The sequence below is a fragment of the Polistes fuscatus genome, unplaced genomic scaffold, assembly GCF_010416935.1.
Source record: "Polistes fuscatus isolate 324 unplaced genomic scaffold, CU_Pfus_HIC Scaffold15, whole genome shotgun sequence".
Classification (NCBI taxonomy): Eukaryota; Metazoa; Arthropoda; class Insecta; order Hymenoptera; family Vespidae; genus Polistes; species Polistes fuscatus.
Genome location: NW_025113053.1, coordinates 646218 through 668126, shown reverse-complemented (window position 1 = coordinate 668126; position 21909 = coordinate 646218). Strand labels below are relative to the sequence as shown.

The 21909-nt window shown below is 42.0% G+C and overlaps 1 protein-coding gene across 5 annotated transcripts in view; it reads left to right on the top strand.

Moving 5' to 3' along the window:
- Window positions 1-21909, top strand: part of LOC122514510 — a 39450-nt gene that overhangs the window by 8292 nt on the left and 9249 nt on the right. For all 5 annotated transcript variants that reach the window (XR_006303076.1, XR_006303075.1, XM_043631390.1 and 2 more), the window contains exons 3-14: window positions 771-819; window positions 1410-1674; window positions 2585-2795; window positions 3254-4326; window positions 4404-4626; window positions 4693-4953; window positions 5039-5393; window positions 5469-5766; window positions 7006-11442; window positions 19686-19989; window positions 20394-20551; window positions 21097-21218. Coding sequence is in view for 3 of the 5 variants with exons in the window: in XM_043631390.1 (XP_043487325.1) it covers window positions 771-819; window positions 1410-1674; window positions 2585-2795; window positions 3254-4326; window positions 4404-4626; window positions 4693-4953; window positions 5039-5393; window positions 5469-5766; window positions 7006-11442; window positions 19686-19989; window positions 20394-20551; window positions 21097-21218 (7756 nt within the window). In the remaining 2 variants the exon portion in view is untranslated. The remainder of the gene's footprint in view (window positions 1-770; window positions 820-1409; window positions 1675-2584; window positions 2796-3253; window positions 4327-4403; window positions 4627-4692; window positions 4954-5038; window positions 5394-5468; window positions 5767-7005; window positions 11443-19685; window positions 19990-20393; window positions 20552-21096; window positions 21219-21909) is intronic.

Below are 21909 nucleotides of genomic sequence, written 5' to 3'. Positions count from 1 at the left end.
ATTTTTTGTTGTACGTTCTTTAACACAAAACGATACTCGGTTGGATACTCTCCCAAATGGATTGAACTCTTTTAAAACGAGCCCAAGTCGAAGAGTCTGCTTGCATTTTTCCAATAGCATCAGCGTAAAAAATAAGAAAAAAAACTAAGTCACGTTCGCAGGCAGGTTCTATTGTTGCAAAATAAGGTCGAAGCTGATGTGCACTTTAAGTTGAAAAAAAGGAACCACCACCGTCTACTTCTTTTCCAAGCTAGCGGGAGTGAAAAATCTACTCGAACGAACGCGACCAGCAAACTCGCTAAATTCGATTTTCTTTCTTCTTTCTTTTTACCTTTTTTTTTGTTCCCTCGTCGAGTACCGGTCATTATTTATTTCCTTTCGAATTCGAATGAAAATTATTCGTTTGAAATGAACGAGAATGGGATCTCATCGATTAGTCGATCTTACAAAGTTTCCTTTTTTATTTCTCATCTTAGATAAGATTCCTCTTGCATAAATAGTTTATTTATAACATTCTTCGTTGTCCTATTTATAAGGGCGAAGGGAAGAAAAGTATATTTATCAATGGTATCCGTTTTTTTCGAAGTTGCACTTATTTTGGCGCGTTTGGGAGAATACGATGAGAGTGAATTTTAACGATGCGCGCGCACAGCGACGCGAAAAAATTAACAGCACGAAGTTAGTCGACAAACTGAAATTTAGCGTGGACTGTTACCTATATTCAAAACATTTCTATATACGCAACACGCGTGTTTTATTTTTTGTTTCAGGCTCGAACACCCGGTGACCGCATCGACTCCCGGGATGGACGGCAAAAAGGTAAGAACGACAACAAATATTGCAAAAAGAATGACCAATTGTAGGAAGAAAAAATCCAAGCGCGTATTTCTCGAGGAAAGTTGGAAATCGTACGCGTGCGATCTGAAAAGGGCATTGAATTGGCACGGGTCCATATGTTGCGCGTAGAACACGCGTTCGTTGCTCGACCAATCGCGTATTTACCTATAGACTAGGTACGCGGATAATAGGGGGACGTTATGTAAAGCAAAGAAGCAGCATAGAGCAATGGTCCTGTTGTGTAGGACCATATGATTACGCCACCGCACATATGGTTGCTTTCAAATAACATTGAAAACGCCTACAGCGTTTTCAAAGCTCGTCGGTCTTTCGTTCATTCAATGTCTCTGCATTTTGCTGCACGTTCTAAATGCTTAATGGGAAGGAGACTTTGTATGTTGACCCTTTCGGTACTAACGTTCTATTCACCGTGACACTCGGAAAATCAAAACATTTTCCTAAGCGTTAAAAAAGAACTGTGTTTAACAAAATCGCGTGTAAACGCGAGTACTCTTATTTTTTAATCTATAGGAAATAATTCTTTATCGTATTTCGTTTTTTTTTTTCATAAGATTGTCCAAGCTACAACGGCAGTCGTAGCGGTAGGTAGCGGCCAGGTGCCCAACAAGAACACCGCTGCTGCAGGTTTGGCTGCTTCCGTGTCTGGAATCCGACGACGAAGCGGACCCCAAGGATTGCGATCACCCGCTGCGAAAAGACCCCTGTCGGCACCGGTCCACCTACAAGGCTGGCTACACAAGCAAGGTTCGGAAGGGCTCATGCTTTGGAAGAAACGCTGGTTCGTCTTGTCCGAGTATTGTCTCTTCTACTACAAAGGTTAGCGCACCTTGCCAAGTATTCTTCCTACTTTTCGATACAATTATACGTACTCTGTTGTTGATTAGTTTGAAATTTCCGGGAACATTCATTTATTAATGTTAACTTTCTTTTCATAACGATTGGACGAGGAAAAGTCTGTGGAAGATGTTATTAAATTTAGTTTGATTAAATTTAATTAACGAGGCCGTTTACGATCCTCTCAAAAAGATGAGAAGTATCTATCAATTTTACCAACAATTAATTCCCCGATCTAATCAACTTAGCTTCCACTTCTTTTCAAGTTCTCGACGAGCGAAACCGTATCGTCCAATATCTTTTAAGAATGAACAATTTGATCATTTTATCTTGAGACTTAACCGAAACAATAAACGCGCAACGATAAAAACCGTATTTACCGTTTCGCCGAAACGTTAACGAATAAAGTTTTTTCATCGAGTTTTTCGAGAAGCCTCTTTCCTTTTTCTTCGCAGTAAGAACCGCCACGAAGTAGGATCAAATATTTGCCGGTAAGAGATGGTTAGGTTGAAAAAGCCCTCTCCTAGATTCTTTTGACGTCCAAACCCCTCGGACCGTAATTTTCAACTTTTCTTTTTATCTCATTTTATCGAAGTAGGAGAAAAAGAATACGACGAAGAGGTCCTCTCGCGTTCGTATCCAGTTCCCTTTTCGGTTTTAACGTATGATCCTTCTATTTGCATATCCCCGAATACAAAATCCTCGTATCGCGCGTCGAATAAAATTCTCTTTCTCCCTCTTATTTTTTCTTCTCACCGTTTTCGCAATAAGATAGTAGGAAACTTTCATTTCTCCCATTCCCAGTTTGAATCCGTCCGCGAGTTCTACCCTACATTCTTTAGATTCGGGTTGATTTCGCGTGATCGATATCTATATTTGAACCTCGCCGTAGGTCCAGAAGAAGAGAAACTCCTGGGGTCGATACTCTTGCCTTCGTATAGGGTTACCGTTTGCAGACCCGAAGACAAGGTCAACAGGAAGTTCGCTTTCAAGGCTGAACACGCGAACATGAGGACCTACCACTTTGCAGCTGAGAATCGTGAAAGCATGAATCAATGGGTAAACGCGTTAACTCTGGCGACCCTTCTGCAGGATCCCAGTCCGTGAGTATACTTTTGTTAAGACAGTTTTGATCAAACTAATACGCCATGCGCCATTATTCATAGCACAACTTACGTCGCTGTTCATTCCTACGAACCCTTCTGTTGCAATAATTTAGGATATTTCTAGTAGTTCCCTCGTTCGCAGTTAATTGCGATGTAACTGTCTGACTCGTTAGTTAGTAGTTCGACAAAGTTTGCTTCGGTAAATCCGACTAGGGTTCGGCAAGAGAAAGTTCGTTCAGGTACTCGTCTAATTATTCGTATTCGAAGCTCGGTCAGCAAGGTCAGTTAAATTCGACAAAGTTTCTACCGAAACCACCCCTATTTCGGTGACAACTTTGGTAAAGCACGATGGGATTGAATGAATAGGTCGAGATAGGAGTAGGAAAAATATGGCGATACTTTTGACTCTTTGACTGTTAACGATTAGAAACCTAATTGGACATTTACGTTGTTAGCGGAAGGGGCGAGGCTGCGGAGGACATCGAAATAGGAGGACAACCGGATGGGGAACGAAGCGCCAGGCCAAGCGTCTCTTCGATCTCATCCGTATTGAATCAAAGTGCCGACGACAGCGACTCGGGTTTTCACGGATTTCTCTCGAGGGACGATCCTAGTCACGCGTCTAACAACAATTCCAGTCCTAACAGCGTCAACACTGCCTCCTTTCCTAATCTTAGCGGGAGCAACGGTAACGGAAATGCCGCTTCTTCTAACAACAACAACAATCTAAAAGAAGTTCAGCAAGTAGCCAATGGTTGGCTGCAACAATCACCTCAATATGGTCAATCCAGTTCGTCGCAACATCAACATCCGCAATACTGTTTCACCGAGCATTCCGTTTCTCAGCAACTTCAACAGGGTCACTCTCATCAGCATCAAGCGATGTTGCATCAAGCACATCAAAATGTCTCTCAGGTTTATCAACACAAGCAGCAGCAGCAGCAGCAGCAGCAACAGCAGCAGCAACAACAACCACAAACGCATCCTGGTCTGATGTACGTGCAAGCGGGTCAATCGACGCCTAGAAAATTTGGTCAGCCTATATACGCGAATGCACCGCCGAAACCTAGGAGGTTAACCGACGGATCCAACGAGTATTCCACACCCTCGCCCGAGCCAGTTTTTCGAAGATCTCCAGTCTCGCCAGACGTTACCTTAACTAGCAAAAGTCCTATATCCGATTACGATAGGAACAGCGTTATTTATGCCACTGGAATGAGTCAGCCGTCGCAACAGAGCTTAAGGACGGACAAGTCTGGTCTAAATTATGGTTATTGTCAAGGACAATCGACCGAAAGACGTACGCCGGACACTTATGGAAGAAGCGCGAAGCCTTCCAGACCAAACCGAGGAAACGGTGACTACGAAGAAGTCTATGGTATACCTCAACTTTATCAGAGACCAGCTGGACCAGTCATTGGATACACCAAAGCAACTGCACCAGCACCTATACCTATTCCCACGTATGCTCAACATCAGCAAATGCAACAGCAGCAACAACTTCATTCGCCAGTCACGTCACCCAATGGTACCCGACTCCTTTCCATTCGATCTTCTCATCGTTTCTCTTGCGATGCATCTCTAATCGAACATTTTTCTTTTCAGTTCCCATAATAAGACAACCGATAGCTCACCAACTACCACCACCGCGACCCCACAGTGCCGATTTTCTCGAGTACGAAGCAACGAGACGACCTCAGCAACAAAACCCCGTGCAAAGCGAAGGTTCCTCGAGCCAACAAAAACGGCCTCAAAGGCCTAAGTCCAGTTTGGATATAATGAATCCATCGGATGCGACCAACGACGGCTATTATTATTCCGAAGAAAGGTTGGTACGATTAATTAAATAAGAAATCTTTTGATTACGTTACGAAACGAACATTGTTTCAAACAGATACGCAGCGCAAATGCGTCAATCCGCTGTTTATCTACATCAAACTCCTCAACATCATCAACAACAAAGAAACCAGTCGTTATCGCGAGCCACCATGCCGTCAAAATTACCATCGGTTAACGATAGAAACAACGGTGATATCAGAATGGCCACTTTACCCGATTCCTCTTGTTCTACCTTGAGACGTTTGCAACGGGAACATGCTCATCAATATCAACATCAACATAACATATCTACTCAAACATTGCAAAGACATAACGAGTGAGTTACGTTATCAATAATCGAATGTAAAATAATGATAGTGTAATTAAAGGCAATTAAACGAATTGTTGCACGTGTATCATAGATTGTCCAACAACGATGCCAAGTTGAGAAGATCCTTACGGGAAAAAGTTTACGAATCGTGTTCTCGCAACTCGATGACGCGGGAATACGAATCGTCGACGAATTGGAACAAATCTGTCTGTCACTCGAATTATGGTCTTACCATGATACAATCCGCGTGTCAATCGGCACACAGTGGTGGACCTACCAAACGATGGGCAGAACAGCAACAGCAACAGCAGCAATTTTATAGATCAGCGTCGGCACGTTTGCCGAGATCTCGACACCCTGGTGCTTTGGACGAGGACGATGACGATTACGGTGGACGATCTTCCGTGGAACAGGACACTCGCGACGGTGAACGAAAAATTCAACAGGTTGTTTGTCGTTATCCCTATTCATTGGAAATAAAAAGAAAAGCGAAAGTTAATAATTTACGTTGAACGTTACAGCGAGAAGAATCGATGAAACGTTTATTGGAATGGAAACAACGCATGCTGCAGTCACCGTTAACGCGTAAACCATCCGGATCGATGAACCGTACCAGAGCTCAAAACGAGTTATCGAATTATTATAAACAGCAAGCACTCTTGGACCTGGCAGCTCACGAAGCTTCGGTAACGGAAGCTTCGCGTCATTCGCGGAGAAAAGAAGACGGCCACAGGTCACATATCAGAAGCAAAAGTTCCGATGGTCGCAGAACTGTTACTTCCGTCTCACGATACAACAGTTATTCGAGCGACGACGAAGGTAGGGACGATTCTCCAGAACTTATTATTTGATTCTTTGATCGTTACCTCGTCATTTGTCGACGTATCGAGTGACACGATCGAAACTCTTAACGATCATTGTCCTCGAGTACGTTGCAATTGGCAGGTTTATCGATTACTTTGCTAAAATATTATTCATAGATAGATAGTATTGCGCGCTGAGATTATCTGCAGATTATCTAACACTCGTATTATTTAATTGCTTTAACCACGCACACACATACCACACACTTATTACTCGTTTTTTGAACTAAACGAGAGGCGAGAGTGGAATCTCAAAGCTATTATTAGCCCATTGTTTTCGATGCTGCGTTGATTTCTTTTACAAACGAATTCTCGTATTTACTAATAACGTAATCCTAAAGTGTGTATAATTATTTTGCGAAGAAAACCCGTTTGGATTTTTATTGTTTTTTATTCGAGTGATAATCCCATAACCTACCATTATTCTTTACGCATCTTGCCTTCTTTATCCCTATCGATAGTAAATACGTGTCCTCTGTACAAAAGCACGAAATTAGGCTAACATCATACGCCGCGGATCCTGGAAGATTCGGATAGAACACAAAACAGGAAGCTAAGGCATTTCCTTTCGGTCCGCGGGGCTCCTTCTTTGCTAAAGTCTTTGCCAAGCCAGGACTCGTTGTTGGTGAATGGTAAACGGTGAATGGTTAATGGGGAAGATTAACAAATTAACACTACACCATTTAAACTCGTTCCCTCTATCCGTAATATCTATAATAATTATATTGTATTTATCTAATTATCTTGATGCCTTTTAACACTTTATTGGATTTTGATTGGCATGGGCATGCGAGGGAGGAATTGACTAACACCAATGCATTCGCTGATTCTCGCATCGAAAGTGTCCACGAGTGTGTTGCAAGTTTAACGAGCATTTTTTGAAACGATTGTACGGAATCATTGTAATTCGGCGGTTTATTTGTAATCGATTAACATTAACTTGATAATATAATAATAATAATAATAATAATAATAATTATTATTATTATTATAATATTGCAATGATATCTCGAGACAATTGTTCGCAAATAGGAAAAAGCTTCGTTAACCCTGCTTTCTCGAGAATATTTCGGTCGCGGGTTGTTTGGAAAAAGATTTGGGGTCTAACCTGACAAAAAAAAAACCACAAAAGAATAAATAAGATCTTCATGCGTTCGTGTGTTTGTTTGTTTTTTTTTTGTAACGGACAATTCAGAGATGGGAGATGTTAGAAGAAAACGTACGCGCAGGCCCTCGCATGCAGGAAGGAGCCCCCGACATGTCGGCGACGATCGTTTATCAACGGCAACAACTTCCCAAGAGAATAGCAAGATGATGATACAAGGAAGCGTACGTACGAACGTTCCAGCTAATTCATCGACGACGCAATTAGTTCGATCTAACAACGATACAAACTTAACGACTAATCTTCTATCTTCTTCCATCAAGAGCAATTTGTCGAGCATACCACCCGACGCGGGCTACGAAGAGGTTAGTTTTTCCCCTTCCGACTCGTACTTCGTCGTCGGCTCGGAAAATATCAAATGCGATAGAAATGCCGAGCATGATCTAGAAAGTAGCACGCTATTCAACGAACCTAGACACAAGCATCAGAACCCGTTGCCGAAGAAACCGGCAGGTATATTAAAGTCATCTAGCTTGTACGGCGTCGAGGAACAATCAATTACAATGGACAACGTTGAAACTGGTTATCCGAACGATTACGTTCCTACCGAAACCTGGTCTTCCCTTCAGAAGACGGTTCAGTGGAATTCCAATGAAGATAAGGAAGAATGGGATTCTAATATCGACGAGAGCAAACTTATCAAGGAGTTTTCTTATCAGTATATACAAGCTGAACAGCAAGCTTGTGGAAAAGTGGACGAGGGCTCGACGAATAAAATGGAAAGTACGAATCTCGTTCGGTCTAGGATAAGATCGTTCGAATCTAACGTGGAAAGCGACGAAAGTCCGGTGAAAGAAATGTTGACCATGCAAGAAGCATTGAAAGCATCGCCGGTCGAAACATCAGAGGCACACGTTTCGAGGTTAGACTCGTCGAGAAAGATATCTTCGATTATTCGCAGTTTTGCTTTAGGAGAGAAAGGAATCGAAGATGAGTCTAATATCTCACCCGCGAAGAACGGTGAACACGTCAAGCAAGCTTCCACCGATAGTAATAAGTCGGTTAAAGATTTATTGGCAGATTTCGAAAGGAAGTCTCAACAGGTTCGTCAATTGGAGGAACGCGACAAACGTTCGCAAGTTTTACATCGTGGGGTTTTCAGCGATACGGAAACGTTACTTTACGACACCGGGAGCGATTTCGAACAGCGGGATAAGAGCGAGGAAAGAACCGAACAAACGTTGGAAACCAAAGTGGAAACTTATTTGGGCACGATGAGGAAGAAGAAGGGGGCACAGGGGAGACAGAAGAGAAGCAGCAAATCCCCGTGCGATTCCGAGTTGAGCCAAGAATTTATCATCCAAGATGGAAATTCGAGCACTAGCGCGAATCAGTTACCCAAGCAACAGGAAGATCCAACACCCGAAGAACATTACCTCCCGATGTCACCTAGAAAAGCCATTCTGGATCCGAACGACGATGACAGTCCTAATCCGAAAATGATGGAGAGTCTGTTCGCGAATCTAGAACACGAGGAGAGTTCGTACGTCGAGATGGCGCAGAACAATGGGAATCATTCGTTGTTGGCTCCGGGCAAGGAATCGAACGATCGCGATTCCGGCGATTACTCGACATTGGACGCTTCCCATTACGAGTTCGTTTGCGTTTCCGACAGCAAGATGGAGCCCGTTTACATGGAGGTTAGCCAGTTATCGGAAAAGGAAGACAAAGATGATAAAGACGACGAGAAGACGTCGTCGAAAACGTCGAAACGAAGGAAGAACGAGGACTCGAGTGGACGCATCTCGGGTAGATCGGATCTTCCGGATATTTTGACGGCCCTGAAATCGGACAGTTCGGACGCCGACGACGAATCGTCGAAGGATTTCGATTCGATAGACGCCCCGAGACATCCCAGATTCAGCCTCTCCGATACTTTCCGACCCGCGTCCTATTATTTAGGTGCGAGTCGTACCATGATCGCCGAATTACACGATTCCTCCGACAGCGAATTAGTTTCCCCGCCACCCATACCAACTTCCCCGCCACCTTTGGAAGATCTGGACAGCTTGCAAGACTCGTTGGAAATGAAAAAGGTATCGCCACCTCGGGTGACCGTCAGGAAGGAAAACGTCTCGAGCGTGAACTCTCCGAAATCATGGAACAGCAGATTGGATCACGGAGACAGGGATCAAAGATCGCCCTCTAGATTCTCAGAAATTTCCGGAGAAATATCCGGTTCTACTTTCCGAGACAGTAGGATATCCTTGGAGAGTGCCAGCGGAAGCGATTCGGTCTCGGTTGAACTCAGAAATCCCGAAGAACAGGCAGCTAGGCATAGAAAATTGAAGAGGAGGCCGGTCAGCGACGAACTTTGCGAAGTTTTGGACAGTCTAGACGAATTGGAATCTCTCGGGAGTCGTTTCGAGGTCGAGGGTGGCGGGGACGGTGGCGGTGGTGGTACCAGTATCGATCTCGATCGATATCTCGAAGAATTGCAAGCCCGCGACGCGTTCAACGTCGACCTATACGCCAAGGATTTGAGTTACAACAGTATTTACGGTTTCAACGAGAACATGTTGGTGGTGGACAAACTGCAAAAGACGACTTGTCAAGATCTAGCGAGGAAAAGGAGTATCCTGAACTTTGGCCAACCTCTTCGTTACGATACCAGAAACAAGATCGGTTCGGCCAGTAGTTTGCCGTCTATGAGAGTTTGCGACGTCCCACCGACCCCCTCCCATCAGCACTCGCAATCCTTCACGGGGGACGCTCATTACGAGAATATTTCGAGTTTTTCACCATTGAGACATTCGCCTCGCGTTCGTTCGGACAGCGAACAATTCTCCTCGCGGGAGGACGAAAACCGCGAAAGCACCGATCTCAATTCGAATTTGTCGCCGACCGACAACAACAACCACTTGGCATCGAATCGTTATCCCAACGCTTTGCTCAATCGCAGGTCACCTTCGAACTCGGATCAGAAATCCCAATCGTCGTCGTCGTACTTGTCGTTCTTAAACGGTTCCGAGCAACGCGTTCAAAGCGATCAAACCGGGGCTCCGTATTATTACTCGGACCTTCGCGGTAGCTCGGGAAGCGCTCGCAAGGACAAACCGATCGTTCACGGTGGTGGTCACGTCTCGAGACTACCCCAATTAAATAACCAAAGAGACGACGCCTCGGTGATGAACAAGAGGAACGATATCGGTCGCATAATCAATCCGATAGCCAGGCCTATGCCTAGACAAATCCAAGTCGAAGATATCGACGAGGCTAGACGCATAGCAGCCGAACTGAGGAAAACGACTTGTCGGTTGTTGGGCGACACCAAAGCGGATTTGGTCGATAAAAGAAATTTCTACGAGGCCGACACTCTTCGTAGGGTCAAATCGACCGATCCTTTGCCGGAAATCAATTCGAGAAATCTTTATCCTCACGGTTTACGGGATAAAAGCGACGACAATAACGGCAGGACTACGAACGCACCGATCGACGAGCCGACCGAAGACTCGTCTCTCTTGGCTCAAGCTTCTCATCGAAGATCCAGATCCCTGGAAGGACTTTTGGACGACGCCGGTCTTCAGGATTTGGTCGAACAAAGAAATCGTGCTAATCGTTTGCTGGCCTTGTCGACCAGGCAAGCGATCGAACGCAGCAGTGCGCTGAACTCGTCCGACCCCACGGAACAACAACGCTGTTCGCAAACTTTGGCCGGCAACGATTTCAACGTCGTCGATCCTTGGGAACAGGATTCGCTTTGGCGGGAGAACCTTCGCAGAGCTAGCCTGCGAAACGCAAGATCCTTGGACAACTTGGACAGCAGGGAAACCGGCTCGACGCCTGCCGGCTCGTCGTCTTCCTGTTCCGATGGTAAAACTCGTCCGAGGATCACCCGTAACGCGACTTACGTCAACGACAGCGTTGCCATTCGCAAAGAAAATTATCCGTCCTCGACTTTGGAGAGGCCTAGGGTCAAACGAAGAATCAACGAGGAGGACGCTTACGATGCTTGGGATTCGGGGACCAGGAACGAGCAGGTTTATCCGAAAGATATTTCAACGGATATCGAGGAAGAGGACGGTCAGTTTTTGGTAGAACAACCCGATAACGACCTTCCTACGACGACGGCTACCCCGGAAGGTTCCTCGAGTCGCGTAGCGAATTCCGCCAGGAGTTCGACGTCCTTCGAATTGGATCGAGAAAAATTGAGACAGTGGGATCTACTCTCGAGCGCTTGCTTGCTCCAGGAACAACAACAAAATTCTACAACGTCGAGAATGACGACTACGACGACTGCGACAACGATGACAACCGCCGAGTCGAAGAACGTAACTGGGACTCCTAACGTTTCGACTACCAACGCCAATACCCTCCTCCCCCCTGGCACCCTCGCGGAAGCATCGATAATGACGGAAACCGTAGATAACGTCAAGGATAGTCATCGAAGTTCTGCGATTCCCTCGGAGACCTCATCGAAGAGGCGAGAAGCTATCGAGACGAAAGACTCGCGTAACCGGGCTACAGGTGAGTGGCTCATGAAGACCGCCGGTGCTGCCTTAGGAAAGTGAGGCAAACGAACCGTGCGATTCGTGGTGGGACCACCGTGGGTCGTGTTCCAAATTCGACTATTATTATCATTTTTAGTATTTCGCTTTTTGTTCTTTGACGTTGCGAGTCTTTCGTCTCGATTTCGATTCTCTTCCCCTTTTGTTTTTTTTTCTTTTCTACTTCCACTTTGCGTCTCTCGTTTTTTCCCCCATTGTATTATCGTTAATCGTAATTTCATTTTGTATCGGTACCTGCGTTCAAAGTGATTCCTTTCGTGGCTCCTTTTTTTGTTTCTTACTTTTGACGAACCGCGTTCCAACTTGCATATCGAGCCCTATCTCACTTCTTTCTTTTTTATTTTCAGTTTGTCGATGCATTTTTTTTCGTCATCCTAATCTCGTAAAGACCGGCTTTACGATGAGTGCGAGTTGGAACACGGCCTATGACGCCGCGTATTACATTAATTTGCGCTGATCCAATTACAAGTTTATGTCTCTCATGTTTCTTTTACCCTACCTTTTTTCCTTTTTTTTTTTTTCTAGCCACGATCGATCACGCGTCATATCGAACGAATTCGAAAAGCTTCGACGACTTTTCTTTTTCTTACATTTTTCTAATATTTTTCATAATATAATATTAGGAAGAAACTTTGATTTAGAATAAGTGTAGCACTTTCGCTCGACCATGATCAGAGATTTGTTGATTTCTTTTTTTAAAATCGCGGTTTAGGAAAATTTAATACGAAAACGATATAGGGCTGTAAATAATCGACGCTTAGTTTAAAGCGTTTAGGATAATATGTATACATATACACAATATATATATATAGTTTTATACAATAGTTTATAAAGCGACGATTTTAACTTAAAATTTGTTTAAAAACGATGTACATAAATTTATTTTGTAGCATTTATATATGTCCGATACACACACACACACACACATACACACTGTATACTTTAATAAGAAGAAGATAAAGATATAAAAGTATAAGAATGAAAGAAAAAGAAAAATTTGATAGAAACGTAACGAAACGAGGGTAATAATTGTATGACAAAATATTCATTTTTAAACGACGAGAACAGAAACAGTTTTAACGATGTTTTTAAAATGTTAAATAGATAGAATTAAAGTCACGCGCGTAATTGCCGATGCGTCATCGCGTGCATTATGCGTTTAGCGCGAGAATAAGGTAAGTTATTTTGTTTTTCTTGTTCATCCCGTCCGAAAGTTTGAGGGGAAACGTAGATAAAGAAGAATAAAAACAAAAAGGTAAATCTAGGATGTGGTCGGATCTCGAAGAAATTGCAAAAGGAAAGGTAACGTAAAGAAACAGTGTCACACGTGTGCGAGACGACACACTTGGATTGATGCACCGTAATGCATTTTTAGTCCCACATCGAAATATCGCGATAGCTGGACCCGCATTAAGTTCACATTTCATTTTATTTACGTAAAACGATCGGTAATATCTTCGACAAATATTACAAATATATTTCATTTGTATTGGCAATCATGGCAAGTTCATCGATCGTTACTTGCAACGATCGAGCACACCGCGCAAATCGATAAACTCAACTTTATCGAAAAATCTTAAATTTAAGCGTCAAAATGCTCGGTACGATCGTAACTTTTAATATTAATACAAATTTCCCTAAACATGAAAGGTTAATCCCTTAACCTACGATTTACGTTCCAAAAGTTTGGGCCATATTCTTCAATAGGATTTTCCTACGTTGATCCTATAGTCAACGTAACTTTCTTGTTATTTCATCGCAATTTCCTCGATTTAAGTTAAGTTAATCGATTTGTACGATGAACCGCTCGTTATTTATAACAATACGGGTCTATTTTATCATCCAAAAATCCTTGAATGCAACGGAAAGAGTTAAAGGGAAGATGGAATACTCGCGGTTAACAACAACGAGTCCGTTCAACCCGCACCAACCGAGCGCGTTGCGTTGCGTTGCGTTGCGTTGGGTAGAGGCCTCAAAAATAAGGTGATTAAATTCGTAGCTGGTTCCTACCTCCTCCTCCCCCTCTCAGGCCTTTTCTCGGGTACATTCTTTCGCGCTTGTCCAAGAAAGAAGGAGCAAGTTCTCTGGCCGCTATCCAAACGGGTTCGAGGATGCTGCTGCCGTTGCTGCTGCTGTTGCTCGAAGGCCGAGATAGAGGTTACGTCCCCCTCCCCCCTCTTGCTGGGGTGGGGAAACAACCAAAACTCTCGGCATACGTTCTGGATTATATTATTCCGAAGATGGTAGTAGGACAGTTCCCAGGATAAATCCGAATAGGAATATCCTCGGTGTCTCCTTATTTATTTATTATTTATTTATTATTTATTTATTATTTATCATCATTATCATCTCTAAAGAAGAATAATTTTATATATAATTGATGAATCTTTAAGCGTCGTTATCCTTTTGTCACGGAGCGAAATATTCGTCTTCGGGTCGTTTCGTTGTTTGGATTTTATTCGCTGAACATAAGGAGATTTTGCAATTCACGCAAATATTCTCCCTCCTCCTCCGTCATGCATCGTTTTAGCGATTTAATTTCATGCTTTGAGGGGGGGGGAGCTTACCTCTCGAGGGTACTACAGAATATTACTCGAGTGCACTTAGGTTTTATTATTTAAAATAAACATTTGCGCGGAGAACCCGTTAGATTCGAATCGCGTCGCGGTTCTGCACCAGCCGTTGCATGACGGAAGACTATTCGACAATTTTACTTCCTTCTTTTTTCTTTTTCTTTTTTCTTTTTTCTTTCGATTTCTTCATTTTTGCGATAGTCAATTTTGCGATAGTAAGTAAACGTTTTAGAGTTACGAATCAACGACCAGTTTTTCCATACACGCGTATGGACAAATTCTCGACGACAAACCAAAACTCGTATTAAATCTCGGACGCGATTGAAAAAAGAACATCCGATTAAAAAAAAAAAAAAGAAAGAAGAAAGGAAAGTAAAAAAAGGAAAAAGTTGATTTAATGTTCTAGAGAGGGTGGCAGGAAAAGTGTTGCGAGTCCGTCCTTACTGTACAAAGTCACGTGTCCACGTAGGAACGTAGTGGAACACAGCGCACACATCATTGTATATACTCGAACGTAAATACGATACGTGTGGTGCACGTTCTTTACCGCTCACTTCTTACGTCAGTCAGTGTCAGTCAGCCGGTGGTGCTCCGCGTGTTTGGACGTAGTTTTCGAACTCGCGTGTCGATCTCATTGGATTCTCATCATTTTCGCGTTTAAAAAATACAACAATCTCAAAATAGAAAAGGATACTATGCGAGCACCGATCGTTTAACATTGGTATAATCGATTGGTATCGCCGATTGGTATGGAATATTAGGGTGAACCAAAAGTTTCGTGCGTTTTATCGTATAAAACGTTCGTATAAAACGTTATTATCCGCGTTTCGGATAGTGCAATTGTTTTCTTTGTCGAGTCAATAAAATTATTATACTTTATATATGGGAGCGAAATTATGAATTTTTAAAACTCCCGAACTTTTGGATTCGCTCGAATAATTTTCGAATATTCCATCGAAAAATACCGAGTATCGATTATAGCGTTTGATTTTAAATGTTCATTTCTCGATTAATTCCCGGAGTTATTTATCGTTCGACGCGTGCAACTAACAATCGACGATTTCTCTTAAAAGAGAAATGAGCAAATTGTTGGCGAGCAAATGATTACCTATCGCGAAAAGGGAAAAAAAACGCGGAGTGTCGTATCGCACCTCTCGTATTTTCGTCCATTTTTTGCAACGACGACGACAACGAGAAATACAAAGAAGAAAAGGAAGAAGATATCTTGACCCGCTATTGGGGTGCCTACAAAAAATATCCCCGTAAATAAAGAACGGGAAGAGAGAGAGAGAGAAAGAGAAAGAAATGGGTGGAAAAGTTGGATTAATTTGTGGAAGCTGTTGGTCAGGCAAGTACAGTACGTATTACGCGTATCAACGATTTCTTTTCCTTCTTTTTTCATCAGCCTTGATCGAACCTTATTATCGAAGTTCATTCAATTTAAAACGTTATTTTGTCATGCTCCAAAAGTTAGACCTATTCGTAAGAAACATCGATTATCGGTTCGGTTTCAAACGAACCGTCAAATCTTAGCGTCTTTCGAATCGTAAAAGTTAGACTCGCTCTAAAAAAATAATCGAAACGCGAAATAATCGTTTTATCCTAAGCCTCGACGTTATTTTATTCTACGCCATTTATTATACTAATTAAAAGTTATTTGGATCATTGCGCGAAGCTACTTTCACGTGGACGATTGGTCGAATAACCCGTACAACGTTTCCAATTGATGATCACTCGAGTTCTTCGAATTGACCGCTTTAAAAAGGTCAACCAACTATAGTTCGGGATTTGAAAATTATTCCGTCGACGGATGCAAGGGTGACGGGGATCCTCGAATTTGACGACGAGAGCGAAATTGGGCCGGATTAAACGCGCGTTATCCGTTTCCCCCTGCCCCCCTCCCCTCCCCTCCCACCCTCCTCTTCATCGCGCGAAACAACTTTTACTCTATTCGATTATCCTTAATTAACTTTCGCATACTTTGCAAATGTATATATGCGATATGCGAACGAGCGAATGTCGTGCACTCGTGGATATAGGTAAAAATACTCGACGTGCAAAAGCCAGTCGAACGAACGTGTACCGTTACTCGGAACGTTTGCGTTCCTCGTCCGATACTCGTCCGATCCTCTTCTTCCTTTATCCATTTTCTGCCTTATCTTTCTACCTTTTTATACTTTATCCAGGTATTTTTAATGTTTCGATTATACGTCGCGAATAGGTACGTATGCTATTAGGTTCGATCAAAAATTCACGCGCTTGTTTTTCATTAATTATTATAAATTTCGCTGGAAAAATAATTTCATTGACTTGAAAAAATTGCGCCAACTGCGAAACAACGCGATAAAAAGCACGAACTTTTGATTCACTCTAATATTAGGTTCGGTCGTAAATAACTTCTGTTTCAAATGGTAAATCGAAAGAAAATAAATGAAACAAACGGAAGTTACATATTAATCGATCTAATAATAGAAAACTAAATTATGTTTTCAAATCGTCCGACTTGAAATATCTGGAAGAAGCGAATGAACTCGTTTGCAGGTCGAGTTATTAACCGCACCTGTGATTTAACGAATTAGACGACAGTATTTCTTTCTCAACGTTTCTCAACGTTTCTCAAAATTCAATACTGCAAAGACAGATGTTTAACGTATTCTTTATATTTATTATTCGTTCGCAAAAGGACTCGATTAATTAACTTTACGACAGTTTAATACACTTTAATACAACATTTACCCTTCGTAGATTGGTAGTGGGTGGAATATGCGTAAATAAAGGAAATGATCGAACAATAGATTAATGCGGGATAATAGAAAGCATTGTAAAAAGTTGGATCGATTAATAAGACGCATCCGTACCTAACATAAGTATAAAAGAAAGTAAACGCGTTACTCGCGATTGAAAGTACAAAGCGCGTTTAATTGACGGACTAGGAGAAGAAATACGCGTGGCCTTTCCCATTCAATGCCATCATCTCTCAGAACGGTCGTGGTTCGATTATGGCAACGAATGATGTTGCGCATTCTCTTTGGTTAGCAACTTCGTACAGTTTTGTAGATATTTTTTTTTCTCTCGCGTGCGCGACGGAATCAAATCGATCACGAGATTTGATACGAACGAATTCTTCCAATGGTATTGCAAAAAGGTCGATTTAAAAATAGATTTACGTAGTTATTCTACGTAATTCCAGCCTGACCAAAAATAAAATCGCATAAAATTCAACGTAAATCCTAACGTGCGTGTCAGAAAATTCCTATCGTCGCGCGAAACTATGCCAAACGAAGCCTCTCATCCGCCAACCCTTTCTTTCTCTTCTCGTCATTACGGAAATTTACGATGCTTCGATTAAAAGGAGAAGGAAACGCGGTAGAACAGTTTTACAAAACGTAGCCTCCGGTTTCGCGCACGAGTATCGTATTTCCGTTCAAATCTCGTCATCCTTATTGCGTAATCGATGACGCCTACCACATTTCGATGAAAATAAAATAGTATATCAGGGCGAGAGAATCAAATGTTCGTCCTTTTACCGTGCTATAAACTGCAATAATGCGATTGTACCCAAAATCCGTGTTACGGAACAAAAATTGCGGGACGCGAACGCGTTAATAAATATAAAAAATTATGGGAACCTAATATTACTATTCACCCTAATATTACTAGTTTCCAAAGGTGTAAAGAATGGTCGAGGGGAAAGGGAAAGGGAGAGGGAAAGGGAGAGGTGAGTTGGACTGGAGTTTTATTCGAGTCAACCGCGACCTACTTGATCACTACAGATACCGCTACTTGGCATCCCGTCGACACTCTTCTCTTCTCCCACCAACCTAAGCTCGGTTATTACAACGCTGTCGTAAGTACGGTCCTAAGATTACGGAAAACAGTCGCGGCTAAATCTCTTGGCAAAGTTTGAACAAAGAAAAATAGAAATGCCAATTGGTAACGTCGCTGAAAGATCATGCCAAAAATCCGAAACTATACGGATGATACAGATTTCTTTCTTTTGCTTCGTTACGATAACGCATTTGTCTTTTTTTTTCATTTTTGTTAAGTATATTATCACAAATAACGGGTTTATACTCGAGAACCGATGGGAGAATTCGCCGGGAGAACGCGATTTCTCCTTCATTTTCTTTGTATAGAAATGTTTTTTTTATTATTGGTTCATTTAATCTCCCATACCAACGCTTTTCTACTTTTCCTCGAGGGAGTACCATTGACGGAGTTATGATACTCCGGCTTATCGCGATGGCGCACCTGTTACTCGCACTCGGCATATTTCTAAACGATTTCTTCGATCTCGGGTTGAAACCTTTCAGAGAAATATACTTTGTCATTTTTTTTATAAATAACTTACTATAGCTACTCTTTTTGATTTCCTATATATCTATTTTTCTATCGATCTATTTTTCTTTTTTACAAAATTTTACTCCCGTGAAAATATTTGTTAAAAGGAGGAAACGCGATGTACTTAAAAGTATATTAAACGATGAAGCGAATGAAACGAAGGAAAAATAATAGAAAAATATTATGTACTCGTTCGAAATTAAATTGAAACGGATATCTACATCGATATAATATCTCGCATCGATAGATCGATAGTTGAATTTATCGTAAAATGTTACAATTTCACGGAGGCTGCTCGCGAATCGAAATGTATCAACGTGTATCATTAATAATTATCTCTGTTCGATTATTTTTAACAATAGGAGATAGAAAGAATAATAATAGTAGAAAGCATGAAATGTATATGAAACTTGAAACTACTCTCTAACATAAAACAAGACATTCCTTTCCTTTCCTTTCTCGTTATATTTGATTACTATCAGCTGATACATTGAAACCGTGTGTATCAAACGACGTAGAATCTTTCCCGTCGCGAGTCGAATTGTACCGCAAAGGGTTAATGGCCCTTAAAGAAAGGTCCGCCGTGTTGTCGGCGATTGTTCGACATTGCTCGTTCGTAACGTGTTTCCGACGACGTAATGAATGGATGTTCTTTCTTTACTCATTGTCGTTTGCGCATTGCGTGGTCTGAATATAAATGAAAAGAAACGACATCCTATATATTATAATACAGTGTACGGAGACATAACGGTCTCTGTCAGATACCTTGATCTTTTCTGCACCGATGCCAAGTGGAACGCCTATATTTACCTACACACACGCACACACACATATACACGTACCGTGGACTAATGCGTTCGATTATCAATACGAAATACCACGAGCGATCGAAGACAAGTTTCGAATAACTTCCGAGACCCCCTTTTCGCATTCGTCCTATTATTATCTTTTCCACGATGTTTTACTATTACCGCGTTTGATCGTTTTGTTCGATAGAACGGAAACAACGAATCGTTCTCGGTATCATCGAGAAGGATTGCTCGCATGCGTGTAAACAGGTGATGCGTGTCCTCGTTTAAAGAACAACGAAAGGAGAGTCACGAACCTAACCGTGTCACATGCGCCTACGAACGTGACTACGATCGAGGAGGAGGGAACCCCGCTTGTGTAACCAATGACCCGGCTTTCGGAAACCTACCGCGTTAATTGATAATTGATAAAATCGATCGAACCCTTCGACGACAATTCGGATTCGTAAATAAGTAATTCTCGCGTTGTTTTTTCGCAGCATCCGGTTCTGGATCGGTAATAGGAAGAGATCCGCTTCCACCTAGAGCAGTCAGTACGTCTCATTTGGCCGAAAGGACTCTGACCCAACCACCAGCCGTGGAACCAACCTTATCGTCGACTTTACCATTACCACGAAGCACCGCTAATCATCGTCAACAGCATCAACATTTTCCTATTCGTCAGTCGAGTCCGCAAGAGAAGCAACAAGACCAACAGCAAACGCTGCAACGACTGCAAACCACCACCGAATCCTTAATTTTACGAGCATCCAGTAACGGAGATATCGGAACGAGTATAGCACAGTGCGTATTATTTCTTATCGAAGCTAGTAATAGTTTTTCAACGAAAATTACATCGAAAATTGTTCAAGTTCGATAAATACGCGTCATTCCGTAAGACGAATTCTCAATTCGGTTTCTCTTATTAGACCATACAAATTGAAATTGATCGCGATCGTTTAATCGGTATCAAAACTCGACGTTTGATTGGTACAACGATTGACGCGACGATTGGCATAACGATCGCTAATTGGCCCGATTATCGACGTTATCGATATACCCATTCGCGAATCCTTCGATCTAAATTGAGATTTTAATAAAATTCCTATCCAACTCTGGAAACGTACTCGAATGAAAAAGTAATCGATTGGAAACATATCTTTTTGGAATATAAATCGCTCGACTAACGAAATTGTCATTGTTTTCAGAACTAACAACAATGAGATGAAGAATTTGAAACTGTTATCGCCGAATAATTATCCGACTCAAAGGTTACACTCGTCCAGCGGACATTTGAGAGTAATCGATTTGACCGAGCATCGAATTTCGAGCCCAAGCGATAATGAAATTCAAGTTCACAGTCCAAGTAAGCTAGAAACTAATCTAATTATCGTTTTCTATTCGTTCCTTCGCAGCGACGAATCATTTAAACGTTTCTTATAATCGATTCGTTATTTTTTGTTAGATCGAATGTTTGTTACATTGATTTTCGAAGTCCTTTTTTTTTTATTAGAATCTTTCTCCGATTGCGATTCTCCATCCGAAGCTCGTAACCTTTTTTCTTTCTTTCCTTTTAACTTGACGGCATCCATCAAACTGGTATCGACGAGTTCTCGTGGAAATGACTTTAATTAAAGAGAAAGCCGTTTTCATCTTCTCGAGTCATTCGCGTTCGCATTTTCTTGACATTTCTTTCCTTGCCATCAAAACTATTAACAGATTTTCTCTTCGGCACGGTTTACGCGGGGCCTTTCTAAATCGGCGAGTCATTCGAATGCCACTGGCACGATGTCGGATTTTATTTCTTTTCTCGTTTAACCCTTTCGATACGAACCGTGACACTTCGAGAGAGCGCGCTTTTTTTCGCTAACGCGCCAAAAGAAGTGTAACTTCAAAAATCTTATTTTACAGTCGAAAGAAAAGGAATCGGTGCGATCGGTATAGAAGTGGACCGTGCCGGAAGTGGTGGAAGCGGTGGTAGTGGTAACGAGATCAACGTCAGAGGAAATCGACGCGAACTACTTCACAAAAGGGTGAGTTCGTTTGCCGAAGTTGAAATTTGTTTAGAGCTAGAGAGAAAAAAAACGTTCGATTTTTATTGGCATGGCAGCAGAGCATGGAAAGATTCCAGAATAAACGTAAAAACGCATTCTTCATCATCGACGTGCCCCAAACACGCCCAAATACACCCACAAACATAGACGTAACTCCTTCTATTCCTTTTTTCTTCTCTCTGCAGCACTCTATATCTCTCTCTCTCTCTCTCTCTTCGATCGAGTGTAACCTCCTGCATTACCGTCCGAGCATGTAAATTTCATTAGTTCGATTGATTCAAATTTTCTACCCCTTATCGCATACGCATACGTCACATTGCGTGATTTCGAATGAATATCGTATGTTCGCGAATCCTAATAGAAAATTGATCACGCGTTAATATTCTCGTGGGAAAGTGTCATAAATAATGCGAGGATTTTTCCGACACGATCGATAGCATTTCAAATTCTCGCACCCCCGAAAAGTACATTACGCGTACTTTTGAAAAAATTGTAATTAACGAACGTCAATGGATTTCGCATAGCATTTAAAAGCAAAATCAAATACGCCTGTATAAATATATTCATATTCATAGAATCCTGAATCATATATGTATAGAGATAGATTTTTCGTATGCAACGTTATTCACTTTCACGAATGATCCATGAAATGAAAAAAAGAAAAAAAAAA